The sequence below is a fragment of the Tamandua tetradactyla genome, chromosome 23, assembly GCF_023851605.1.
Source record: "Tamandua tetradactyla isolate mTamTet1 chromosome 23, mTamTet1.pri, whole genome shotgun sequence".
NCBI lineage: Eukaryota > Metazoa > Chordata > Mammalia > Pilosa > Myrmecophagidae > Tamandua > Tamandua tetradactyla.
In genome coordinates, this window is record NC_135349.1 from 57,281,466 (window position 1) to 57,294,444 (window position 12,979).

The 12,979-nt window shown below is 41.3% G+C and overlaps 1 protein-coding gene across 2 annotated transcripts; it reads left to right on the forward strand.

Moving 5' to 3' along the window:
- The first annotated feature begins 78 nt into the window (after nucleotides 1-78).
- Nucleotides 79-5,311, forward strand: POLR3K (RNA polymerase III subunit K). 2 transcript variants are annotated; one of them, XM_077142366.1, is made up of 3 exons: nucleotides 79-331; nucleotides 3,221-3,308; nucleotides 3,810-3,896. In XM_077142366.1, exons 1-3 carry the CDS (start codon nucleotides 149-151, stop codon nucleotides 3,836-3,838), a joined length of 300 nt encoding a protein of 99 aa, XP_076998481.1. In that variant the 5' UTR covers nucleotides 79-148; the 3' UTR covers nucleotides 3,839-3,896. The 2 variants fall into 2 exon arrangements, with proteins under 2 accessions (XP_076998481.1, XP_076998480.1); XM_077142365.1 differs by lacking the exon at nucleotides 3,810-3,896 and adding an exon at nucleotides 4,547-5,311 and having other exon boundaries at nucleotides 171-331.
- Nucleotides 5,312-12,979: the final 7,668 nt, after the last annotated feature.

Sequence of the window (12,979 nt, forward strand, 5' to 3'; positions counted from 1 at the left end):
GCGAGGGAGGCAGGTCATTGGTGCATCTGGAAGACGGGCGGTCATCATAACCAATGACAACCGCAGGACAGTTTGCTGCCCGTCCCACAGGGCGCACGTAAGCGGCGTGTCTATTGGTGAGTTGAAGGACAGGCGGCTGCCAAGGCCAATGAAAGCTCGAGGCCTCGGCACCGACGGGTCCCGGAAGCTGGGGCCGTGGAGACTGCCGGGAGTCGCCGCCATGTTGCTTTTCTGTCCGGGTTGCGGGAACGGGCTGATTGTGGAGGAGGGTCAGCGCTGCCACCGCTTCGCCTGCAACACTTGCCCGTACGTGCACAACATCACCCGCAAGGTGAGTCCCGCAGGCCCGCCGCGCCACGGACACCGGCTTGGTCCCCGCCACCCCCCGTCAGCCCACAGCGCCCTTCCTCCGCTCTCCCCCAGCTTTGGGACTCCCGCGGCCTCCAGCCGCCTCGTACCCCAGGGCCGCCCCCAGGGGCGGGCGCAGCCGCGGCGGTACCCCGACCTTGCTCGCTCGTGCGGCCGCTGCGACGCGGGCCTCCTGGAGGACCCCCACCGCGCCGGGCCTTTGCCCGCTTCCCTCTCCCTGAGGAAGCGCCCTGCAGCTCCCCCGTTATGTCCTCCTCCCGTTTTATTTTTTTCCCCTAGGACTCACCTGCTAACATCCCATATAATTTTTTAAAATTTATTTATTTATTAATTTAAAAAAATTAACAAAAACAACATATTATTCCGTTCTACATATATAATCAGTAATTCACAATATCATCACATAGTTGCATATTATCATGATCATTTCTTGGAACATTTGCATCTATTCAGAAAAAGAAGTAAAACGAAAACAGGAAAAAAAATTTATGCATACCATACCCCTTACCCCTCCCTTTCATTGTTCACTAGTATTTCAAACAATCAATTTTAACATTTGTTCCCCCTATTGTTTATTTTTATTCCATATGTTCTACTCGTTTGTTGACAAGGTAGATAAAAGGAGCATCAGACACAAGGTTTTCACAATCACACAGTCCCATTGTGACAGCTGTATCATTATTCAATCATCCTCAAGAAACATGGCTACTGGAACACAGCTCTACATTTTCAGGCAGTTCCCTCTAGCCTCTCCATTACATCTCGGATAACAAGGTGATATCTACTTAATGCGTAAGAATAACCTCCAGGATAACCTCTCAACTCTGTTTGGAATCTCTCAGCCACTGACACTTTGTCTCATTTCGCTCTTCCCCCTTTTGGTCGAGAAGGTTTTCTCAATCCCTTGATGCTGAGTCTCAGCTCATTGGAGGCTTTTTTTTTTACTTTTTATTTTTCTCCTCTCTCTCTCCTTTTGTTTTAAAATTCTATAATATAACATATTTGTTGTATTTGGTTTGTAGTGTTTTATTGTGTTTTACATTTCATTAATAACATGATGTTGAGGTGACGTGAGGTACCCATTAGCTCTTTTGCCCATTTTGTAATATGCCCATTTTGTTTTCTTATTGTTGAGTTTTCAACACCTTTACTTTTTAGAGTAGAGCACGTTCGTGCTATCTCATTTTCCTTTTTTTCTTTTAAACAGATAAATACATAATTTATCGTTGTCTTCATTTCCATTAGAATACATTCCTGGCATTTGCACCTCTACCATTTCTAGAAGTGGGTATTCTATTTACGTGTAGGTTTCACCTCTTAGAGGTTAGAAATTTAAGAATAATTATTAATGCGATAATTTACTTAGGTACTGATTTTCCCTGAGCACAGGATTAAATATCCCAAACTAAATTTATAACAACATTTTGTTGCGGCTTCATATTTTACTTTCTTCTTTTAGTGAAACCTGGACTTTAAGATGTGATCTTAGAATCTGCAAGTACTGAAGCATAGTTGGATTGAAAATGAACTTCAAGCCATTTTACTGTATAATCAAGACACATCATCCCATCTAAGTCTTTACTTGATCTAAAGTCCTGATATTGATAAGCTTTCGTCTATTACTAATATCCCTTCTCATTAGTAAAATAAAGTGTTATCCGAGCAGATTATCTTAAGTTAAATGCATTTTAAGTTTCTCTAATTTTTTTCTTATCAGCTCTTAGTAATAATTTTTGCTTCCTGTAGGAGGGAGAGTCCTGGAGTGGTTTATTCAGTATACACTGTTATTAATTAATTAGCTCTGTAAACTTCATCAGTTAATTAAGTTCACCTTTCAGAACTTCCTGTTTCTGATCTATAATGTGAGGAGAGTCCTTAAGGTCTCTTCTAGTTCTAACATAAAATTATAAAGACCCAAATTATGTAAATTTGTACATTTATAAATTTCCTTTTAAAACATTTTCAACACAGCCTTATAAAACATGACACAATTTGTTACAAAATTGTGAAGCACTACAAATTACTTTCTTTGGAGTCTTACTGATAAAGTCAGTAAATACACTTATTTTATAAAGGCTTTTTCAAATGTATTGAAATAAAGCCGAAAACCAAGACACTGTAATTGATTATAATAAATATTGTTGCTAGGGACTATATAGATTTTTGCTGCTTAAGACATCTCTCATCACAAAATGATATAAAACCAGTGTTTTTATTAAATATGTAAACTTATCTGAAATTTATTTAGTATCTGATGCTTGTGAAAAATTCCTTTTAAATACATTTAATTTCAGTGGGAGAAAATAGAGAATCTTGATTTTCTTGACATCGTTGGTTATCTCATTCTTCTTAATGTTTGCAAACTACTTAACCATAAGCAATAGAGTCCAAAACTCGTGTAAACCCGAAGTTCCAAGGATGTCTGATAAAAGCCAAGCATAGACTGCTTCGGAAACTCTGTGCAGGGAGTGACCAGTTTACCCCACTAAGTGGTGCTCTTTGTTTTTGAAGTTTGGTTGTATTTGTTGCTCTCATTTTGAGTTATACCCTGGAGGGGTGGGAGAGGAGGAAGGCCTGTCTGAAGCCATTCTTTCTTCTGCTCTGTGCCTCTCTAATCCATACAGAGCTCTCCTCTACCTGTTGACTCCCACTCCTTGGCTCGGGGTGTGCCCTGATCACAGATTCTCTGAGTTCCAATGTGGTGCCAGGGACTGGTCTGTGAGAGCAGGAACTTTTATCTTCTGACTGTTGAAGGGAGGAAGTCTGGGAAGACACGAGGGCGCTTGTGGTTTGGTGCCCAGGGTTTATACCGTTCACTTACTTTAAGAGTCTGAAACTTGTTGTTTGTTAGGTAACAAGCCGGAAGTATCCAAAGCTGAAAGAAGTGGATGATGTGCTTGGGGGAGCAGCTGCCTGGGAGAATGTTGACTCTACTGCAGGTGAGCGGGGAGACCTTTTCCAGTTCATGAGCGGTGGATAGTATGAGGCTGCCAACTATGCCACTCTGTCTCAGCATTAGTGATGATAGTGTGGGCTTCCAAGAATGGAAAGCAAATTATTGTTTTCCTCCTTTAAAAATGGATTTGTTATACCAACGATATTGATAGAAGCCTTGGAGACATAGAGACCTGGGTTAGATTCTCAGGCCGACCTCTTACTGGGGACCCTGTTTGAATCTCTTCATCTGTCTGGGGCCAATAAAGTAAATGATGGGGTGCCTGGCATGTAGGAAGCACCCACCAGATGGTAGCTGTGAGGGCAGTGACAGCGATGGTAGTAGTAAAAACCAGGGCATGCAGAAAACCTAGGGTCTTATTGTCCTAATACAGATTTTTAAAAATCTTTTTTAATATAGATTTTAAAAGTTAATATCAGAAAGCGTTAAACAGCAGTCTTTTTTCAAGTGTGTATTCATTTCTGAGAAAGATACATGTGAGCAGGGAAGGAGAATGGAGAGTTCGAGACATAACCTGTTTTGCAAGGGAGAAGTACTAACTCTTGACTGGTGCCGCGTTTTTCCTGCTGAAGATCCTCAAGTTCTGCTGGCTTAAAAGGCTAGCCTTGGCAGAGTGTGTCCCTGAAAGGCGGTATGTGTCTCTAATAGGAGAAAGGGTGTTTTGGTAGTATGAGAGGGTCAGTTTCTTTCAAGAGCATGACCAGTTTCTCAAAGTGAAATCACTTTGAAGGTAAATATGTGCCTTGAGGCACTTTGAAAGGGAGTAGGGTGTGTGGTGACAGTTGGATCGGAGCAGCCTGAGGGACAGCTGCTGCAGTGGGTCCCTGAGGACAAGTTGGTGGGTGTGTCGTGAGTTCTGAAGATGAGCGGGTGTGTGCTCGTGGTCTTGGTCGGACGATGCACGGGGCAGGGAGCTCTGGGTGCAGACCTGGGAACCCTCATGGCAGCTGGGCGTCACTCTCCATGTTAATTAACCAGGATCAAACTTGACTGGAGAAGAGAAGTGGGTTCCCTGAGAGGAAGAGGAAGCATTTGACTCCCTTAGGGTTAGAGCAGAGTGGGAATAATGCAGCTGCTTACACATTTACTCCCTGTGTGAGGTGCCCTTGGCAGGGAAGAGCAGTTTAGCGGAGGGATTTCGTGGCTTTTAACGTAAGACTGCTTCCAGTAGTTATGGTCATGTCTGTATAAACTGGGCCACTTGCTTGTTCTTGTTGTCAGAGCCATGTCCCAAATGTGAACATCCTCGTGCCTACTTCATGCAACTTCAGACCCGCTCTGCGGATGAGCCAATGACCACCTTCTACAAGTGCTGCAACGCTCAGTGTGGACACCGCTGGAGGGACTAGCCCCGCTGGGCATGCACACTGCATCCCGAGGGCTGTGGGGATAAGTGGTCGTGTGCTTGGTTGTGGTGGACAGCTGTCTGGAAATGTAGCCCATCTGCTGGTCCTGAGGATAAATTCATTACTGTCCAGAGAGTATTTGTGTGAGGGGAGGGACACTCCTGACTCCCTGTGTTCTACTTACGGTCCTGCTTGTGGATTGCTGCCTGCATCGAGGAAGTGACATTCCCTGACCATCAGCCAGCACCCTCAAATGTGTAGTGCTGTTTACAGAACTAATAAAATAGGCTTATGACTTTAGTACATTATATTCCTAAATACTCAAATGTTAATTGCAAACTAATCACAGTTTATCTGAATGTTTAATTAAAATGAAAAGTTTGATAGTACCGTCTCCATGTTTTAAATGCCTTAAGTAGCCAACATACTCCAAATTACAATGATTCCAAAATGACTCTGGTCAAACTGGTGAGAAAAATGCTAATAGCATGGATTTAAGTGCTTTGTTATTTCTATTCTGATTTCCTTATTTCACTTTTTAATTCTTCCCTGATTTGCTTCCTAGGGCCACGCTGTTAAATTTAGATATTTACCAGATACTTATTAGATATTAATTTTATTAAATTTATTAGATACTGTGTTTTTATGTTATCTACTTTGGCTGTTAATCTTTCTATTTTCAGACCAGCTGGGGATAGGCTCCAAGTCATTGAAGGATAATTTTTGCTCAGAGCACCAGACGTACTTGTTTTTCTTAAAGTTGAGTCTCGTAATGAAGTTTCCCTCACCAAATCCTTGGGCCTAAATCTCTGCCTTGTAGAGGCTTTAATTTTTATAAAGCTTAAGATATCTTTTCTAGAAAAGCTGTGATCTTTAAGTTTCATGTGATGTCCTGGTGTTTTATACTATATTGACTAGGTCTTGTGCCTGTTGACTATAACTGGTTTGTTTTCTAAATAGTTTGATCTGGTTTTGGAAATACAATGTTGTCATATGTATGCTATGTTTTATATATTTAGCTTTCGTAGTTATTTTATTCCCTTGGGTGCTAGCTCCTGTTTGACTATTTCGTATCTATGTGACCTTGTTCATGTTAACCTCGGCCTTTGTCTCTTTGACAGTAGGATGGAAATAATACCCTACCTCAGGAATTGGCATCCTTTTTCTACAGGGGGTCAGATAGTAAATGTTTTAGGCTTTGCAGGACAAGAGGTAAAATTGAGAAAATGAGTGTTTTTATTGCTCTGCCGGTTTGAAACTATTATGTACCCCAGAAAAGCCATGTTTTAATCCTGATTCAATACTATAGGGTGGAGACTTTTGATTAGATTATTTCCATGGAAATATGATGGGCTCAATCGTGAGTGTGACGTTTTATTAGATGGAGACTCTGCCCATTCTAGGTGGGTCTTGTTTAGTTTACTGGAGTCCTTTGAAAGAGGAAACATTTTGGAGAAACCTCAGAAACAACAGAGTTTCAGAAACTTCAGAGCAGATGTGACAGATGGAGACACTTGGAGAACAGAGATGTGGATGTTTGGAGGTGCTTGGAGTCCTGCAAAAGTTACCATGAGATATTTAAACAAGCCAGAACCCGGAGAGAGCCAAGGGAAGCCCAGAGATGAAAGCCAGCCCCAGAGAAGCAAAGTGAGGAACTCTCAGAGGAACAGAGTCTGAAAGCAACAGAGCCCAGGAACAAGGGACCAGCAGGTGCCAGCCACATGACTTCTCAGCAGACAGAGGTGTTGCAGACTCATTGGCCCATTTTTATAGGCTTAGAACTATAAACTTGCAACCTATTAAATTCCCCTTTTTAAAAGCCGTTCCAGTTTTGGCAGTTTGCAAACTAATACAATTGCCAAAATCCAGGGTGCAATAATAATAATTGAATATAGTTTTTTTGTAATCTCTTGTTAATGTAAAGAGTGGATATTACCATTCCATTTAACAGGGCTTCAAAGTTAAGTGTTCCCTGTCATCAAAATTAATTGCAAATACGTGTCTGTTAATGCCAGTTGAGATCAAATGAAGTTCATCTTTGACCTACTGGTTCATTAACATGAGAGATGCAGATATTTAAAAATATATATCATATGAAGAATAATGAAAACCCTAGGTTTATTTTAAACAGCTTGCATTTTTACCATCTTTGTAAATTTATCTAAGCAAGCCTTTTCCTACTCCGCACATTTTTACCACCCTCGATTGATAAAATGGCACCATTTCAGGTTGTATTAAATTAGTGTTTGGGAAGCTTCTTTGAAAATGTTCTTAGCTGTAATTAGTTGTTCCACATGGATTGTGCACAGAGATCAATGCTTCAGTCATTGAAATTCTTCCAGTTTGGCACCAGGGCACTGACTCCTTGAAAAAAACAACCACAATGTAGTGGAGAGGCTGGAGGGAACTGCCTGAAAATGTAGAGTTGTGTTCCAGTAGCCCGGTTTCTTGATGATGATTGAACAACGATATAGCTTTCACAATGAGACTCTGTGAATGTGAAAACCTTGTGTCTGATGCTCCTTTTAGCTACTATATCAACAGAAGAGTAGAACATATGGAATAAAAATAAATAATAGGGGGAACAAATGTTAAAATAAATTCAGTTTGAAATAGTGGTAAATGAAAGCGAGGGGTAAGGGGTATGGTATGTATAGTCTTTTTTTTCTCTATTATCATTTTATTTCTTTTTCTGTTGTCTTTTTATTTCTTTTTCTAAATCGATGCAGATGTACTAAGAAATGATGAATAGGTAACTGTGATGATATTAAGAATTACTGACTCTGTGCGTAGAATGGAATGATATCTAAATGTTTTGTTTGTTAATTTTTTTTAATTAATAAAAAAAAAGTTTAAAAAAAAAACAAAAAACAACCACAACTGACCAGTGTCAGTATAGTCAGTCTACTCATCAAGTCAAGGAAAACCATTTCAAATCATTTCTCTTGCCCCCCCATCCCTGTTTCACGATTTTTGAGTGTACAGTTCAGTGGTGTTGATTATATTTACAATGTTGTGGTGCATTCATCACCATCCATTACCAAAACCTTTCATCACCCCAAAAGGAAACTACTCATTAAGCAGTAATACTTCATTCCCCTTCTCCCTAGCCCCTGGTAACTGTAATCTACTTTTTGCCCCTATAAATTTCCTTATTCTGCGTTCTTCATTTAAGTGGAATCATGCAATATTTGTCCTTTTGTGTCTGGCTTATTTCACTCAACATGGTGTCATCAAGATTCATCTATGTTGTGGCATGTATCAGGACTACCTTCCTTTTCATGGCCGAATAATATTCCATTGTATGCTATTTTAGTTTTCTGGTCACTAGAACCAATACAATGCAGTGGGTCAGCTTAAATAATGGGAGTTTATTGGCTCATGGTTTTGAGGCTAGTAGAAGTCCAAAATTAAGTTGGTAGTTCCAAGAGGACCATAGGAAAAGACAGGAGAGAGAGGTATGGAGAAGAGTGTAGAAATGAAGACTATCAGTAAAGTTAAAAAGAGAAAGAAATTATATATGACCTATAAAACCCAAAAATCAAAATGGTAGAAGAAAGTACTGCTTTTACAGCAATAGCACTAAATGTTATCGGATTAAACTCCCCAGTCAAAAGACATAGACTAGCAGAATGGATTAGAAAACAGGACCCATCTATATGCTGTCTACAGGAGACTCATTTTAGACCCAAGGACAAACAGGTTGAAAGTGGAAGGTTGGGAAAAGATATTTCATGCAAACAACACTCAGAAAAGAGCAAAAGTAGCTATGCTAATATCTGATAAAGTAGACTTCAAATGTAAAACAAAAGAGACAAAGAAAGACAGTGTATTAATAAAAGGAACAATTCAACAAGAAGACTTAACAATCATAAATATTTATGCACAAAGCCAGAGTGCTCCAAAGTACATGAGGAAAACACTGAAAAGAGAACTAGACACTTCTACCATAATAGTTGGATACTTCAATTCCTCGCTCTTATCAATGGATAGAACATCTAGACAGAGGATCAATGAAGAAACAATTTGAATAATACAATAAAACATACTTAACAGACATTTACAGAATATTACACCCCACCACAGCAGGATACACTTCTCAATTGCTTATGGATCCTTCTCAAGGATAAGCCATATGCTGGGTCACAAAGCGAGTCTCCATAAATTTAAAAAGATTGAAATACAAAACACTTTCTCAGATCATAAGGAATGAAGTTGGAAAGCAGTAACAGGTAGGCAGCTAGAAAATTCACTAATATATGGAGGCTAAACAACACATTCTTTTTTTTTTTTTTTCAACATGGGCAGGCACTGGAAATTGAATCCGGGTCCTCTGGCATCGCAGGCAAGCATTCCTGCCTGCTGAGCCATCGTGGCCCAAACAACACATTCTTAAACAACCAGTGGGTCAAGGAAGAAATTACAAGAGAAGTCAGTAAAAATCTCAAGGCAAATAAAAATGAAAACACAGCATATCAAAATCTATGGGATGCAGCAAAGGCAGTGCTAAGAGGGAAATTTATTGCCTTAAATACCTATATCAAATAGGCACTTTAAAATGAGAGAATGAATAAAGGTGATGGAACCTCAGCAAGGTCGACAAAAAGAAAAAGAATGCAAATAAATAAAAAAATGCGAGAGGGGACATAACCACTGACCCCACGGAAATAAAAGAGGTAATGAGAGGATACTTTCAACAACTTTATGCTAATAGACAATGTAGATGAAATGGACAACTTTCTAGAAAGGCATGAACAACCAACGATCTCAGCAAACCAATCACAAGTAAAAAGATTGAATCAGTCATCAAGAAGCTCCCAAAAAAGAACAGTGCAGGATCACGTGGCTGGACATGTGAATTCTACCAAGCATTCAAGAAATAATTAGTACCAATCCTGCTCAGACGCTTCCAGAAAATTGAAAAGGAGGGAAGGCTACCTAACTCATTCTGTGAAGCCAACATCATCCTCGTACCAAAACCAAAGATACTACAAGAAAAGAAAATTTCAGACCAATCGCTCTAATAAATATAGATGTAAAAATCCTCAACAAAATTCTTGCAAACCAAATCCAGCAGCACATTAAAAGAATTATACACCATGACCAAGTTGAATTTATTCCAGGTATGCAAGGATGCCTCAACATAAAATCAATTAATGTAATTACCATATCAACAAATCAAAGCAGAAAAACCAGGGGATCATTTCGATTGATGCAAAAAAAAAAAAAGGGCATTTGACAAATTCGACATACTCTCTTGGTAAAAACACTTCAAAGGATAGGAATAGAAGGGAACTTCCTCAACATGATAAAGGGAATATGTGAAAAACCCACAGCTAACATCATCCTCAATGGGGAAAGACTGAAAGCTTTACCCCTAAAATCAGGAACAAGGCAAGGATGTCCACTGTCACCATTGTTATTCAACATTGTGTTGGAAGTTCTAGCCAGGGCAATTAGACGAGAAAAAGAAATACAAGGCATCGAATTGGAAAGGAAGAAGTAAAACTTCCTCTGTTTGCAGATGATATGATACTATATGTTGGAAACCCTGAAAAATCCTCAGCAGAACTAATAGAGCTAATAAATGAGCTCAGCAAAGTGGCAGGTTACGAGATCAGCGCTTACAAATTTGTTGTGCTTCTATACACTAGTAATGAGAAGTCCAAAGTTGAAGCATCAGCAAGGCAAAGCTTTCTCCCTAAGACTGGTATTTGGGGGCTGGGGGCTGTGATCCTTGTTCCTTGGCTTTTCTATCATTTGGCACTGCATATGGTGGGCATACTTCCTCTTAAATTCCACTGATTTCCAGTTTCTGGTGCTCCCTAGGACTTTCTTTCTGTGTACAATTTCCTTTGCTTATAAGGACTTAAGCCATATTGGATTAAGGCCATCTCTCATTCAGTTTGGTGACACCTTAGCCAATATCACCTTCAAAGTTCTGATTTACCAATGGGATCACACCCACAGGACCAGGGGTTGGGATGTGAGCATGCCTTTTGTTTTACCTATTATTCATCTATTTATGGACACTTGGGTTGTTCCCACCTTTTAATAATGGAGTGTAAGTATTTGAGTCCCTGCTTTCAGGTCTTCAGGGTATTTGCTCAGGAATAGTCAGGTAATGAGGTAATTCTATTCTTAACTTCCTGAGGATCTGCCAGATTGTTTCCCACAGCAGATTTGAGATGGCAGAAGAATCAACAGACTTGAAATAGAACAAATGAAATTAGTCTAAGAAACAGAAAAAAAGAATGAAATACAGTGAACAGAGCCCTAAGGGCCCTGTGGATCACCGTAGAGCATACAAACATACACATAGGAAAGTCCCAGAAGGAGAAGAGAAAAAGAAAAGGGTAGAAAGGAAATTTGGAGGGGCAGGGGGGGAAGGTCACAAACTTCCCAGGTTTGATAAAAGACTTGAATATACGCACCCGAGAGACGGAATCCAAGCAGGATAAACGCAGTGATCCATTCTGAGACACAGTCAAAATGTTGAATGCCAAAGACAAAGAATCTTGCAGTGGGAAAGATAGGGCTCATTGCATGTAAGATTAACACACCACTTCCCATCAGAATCATAGAGGCAAAGAAAGAAGTTCTGAAAGGAAAAAAAAATGACTGCCAACCAAGAACTATACATCCCCAAAACCATCCTTCAAAGATTGAAATCAAGACATTCATGGATAAACAAAAGCTGGGAGAGTTTGTTACTACTAGACTGGCCTTACAAAATATGCTGAAGAGCCCTTCAGAGTGAAAAGAAAGGACACTAAACAGTAACTCGAAGTTGTATGCTAAATAAAGATCTGTGATAAAGGCAGCTTCCTGGGTAAATATAAATACCAGTATTATTGTATGCTTAGTTTGTGACTATTTTTTACACAATCTAAATTTCAAATGCATAAAAATAATCATAAATGTGGCTTATTGTGTATGCAAAGTATAAAGGTGTAATTTGTGACAAGAACACAAGGCAGGGGAAGAAGATATGGGAACAGATTTCATATGCTACTGAAGTTAAATTGGTATAAATTCAAACTAGATTCTTATAGATTTAGGACATTAAGCCCCATTATAAAAACAAATATCTAAAACTATTCACAAAAAATGAGAGAATAGAGTCAAAATGGTTCACTACAAAAGATGGAGTAAACACAAAGGAAGGCAGTAATGGAGGAAATGAGGGCAGAAAAGGTGTAAGATGCACAGACAGACTCCCGCTCCGTGGAACAAGATAGACTGGGCAGGACTGCAGGTTCCGGGTGTGAGGGGTCTAGGAGGGTCGTGAGGCGGCTTTGGCGGGACGAGGGAGTGGGCTGCGGTGCACCGGGGAGGTGCGATAGCAGGGAGCTGACCCTCCTCGGTCGCAGCCTGCACAGATACCTGGTTGCGGTGGGCAGCGCCCGCAGGGAGCCTCGTCCACTGCGGGCGGGGCTCGGGGTGGGGGAGTGACCACCCAGTTGGGTGCGGGAAAAGCCGGTCGCAGTCTCAGTATCCGGCAGGCCCACCCGCACTGCGGAGCAGCTGATCCGCCACCCTGGTCAGTTCCCGGGTCTCCCGGCAGAGACCCGCCGTCAGCTGCCCCTGCTCCCCCCCGAGGAGCAGCATCTCCCCCGGCAAAGCACCACCCCCCGAGAGGCAGGTCCCCCCGGCGGAGGACCCCCTCCGAGGAGCAGCCTCCCGTCGGAGAACACCCCTCACCCAACCCCCTCCCCCCCCACCCCCTGCCGAGCACACTCTGGTCGGAGGACACCCCGTACCCCAACCCCCCACCCCTGCCGAGCAGCCCCCTTGGCGGAACACCCACCCCCGTCGGAGCAGCCCCCCTGCTGAGCAGGAAGACCTCTAAATGCTCGAGCCAGGAAGGCGGGGCTGAGGGCGGCGATGGGAGCGCTCCATCTGCTGGCCAGATGCGGTAAGTGCATGTGGCCGCCCCTGACAGGGAGCGGGGAGCCTGAGGGAGGTGGGGCATCATGTTCGCCATCTGCTGGGCAGAAGGGGTAAGTGCAGACAAGCTAACTGCCTAGATCTTTATTTTTCTTATTATTTTATTTATTTATTTTTTTCATGGGTAGGCTCCGGGAATGAAGACCGGGTCTCCAGCCCAGCAGACGAGAATTCTGCCACTGAGCCACCAGTGCACCGTCCTTTTTTATTTTTTATTTTTTATTTCATTTATGTTTTTTCTTCTTAATATTCATTTTTTACCCCCCTTTAAAAACATATTCTTTCTATACATTTTTTAGTAATATAATTGCCCTTTTCATTATTTTAAAAATTATTATAGATTTTTTTGTTATTTTAC

What these genes read in the sequence shown, in the direction of transcription:
- POLR3K (XM_077142365.1), top strand. Translation starts at nt 221, where the DNA reads ATGTTGCTTTTCTGTCCGGGTTGCGGGAACGGGCTGATTGTGGAGGAG. An exon ending in TGCACAACATCACCCGCAAG is followed by an intron (nt 332 to 3,220) that starts GTGAGTCCCGCA and finishes GTTGTTTGTTAG; the next exon opens with GTAACAAGCCGGAAGTATCC. An exon ending in GAATGTTGACTCTACTGCAG is followed by an intron (nt 3,309 to 4,546) that starts GTGAGCGGGGAG and finishes TCTTGTTGTCAG; the next exon opens with AGCCATGTCCCAAATGTGAA.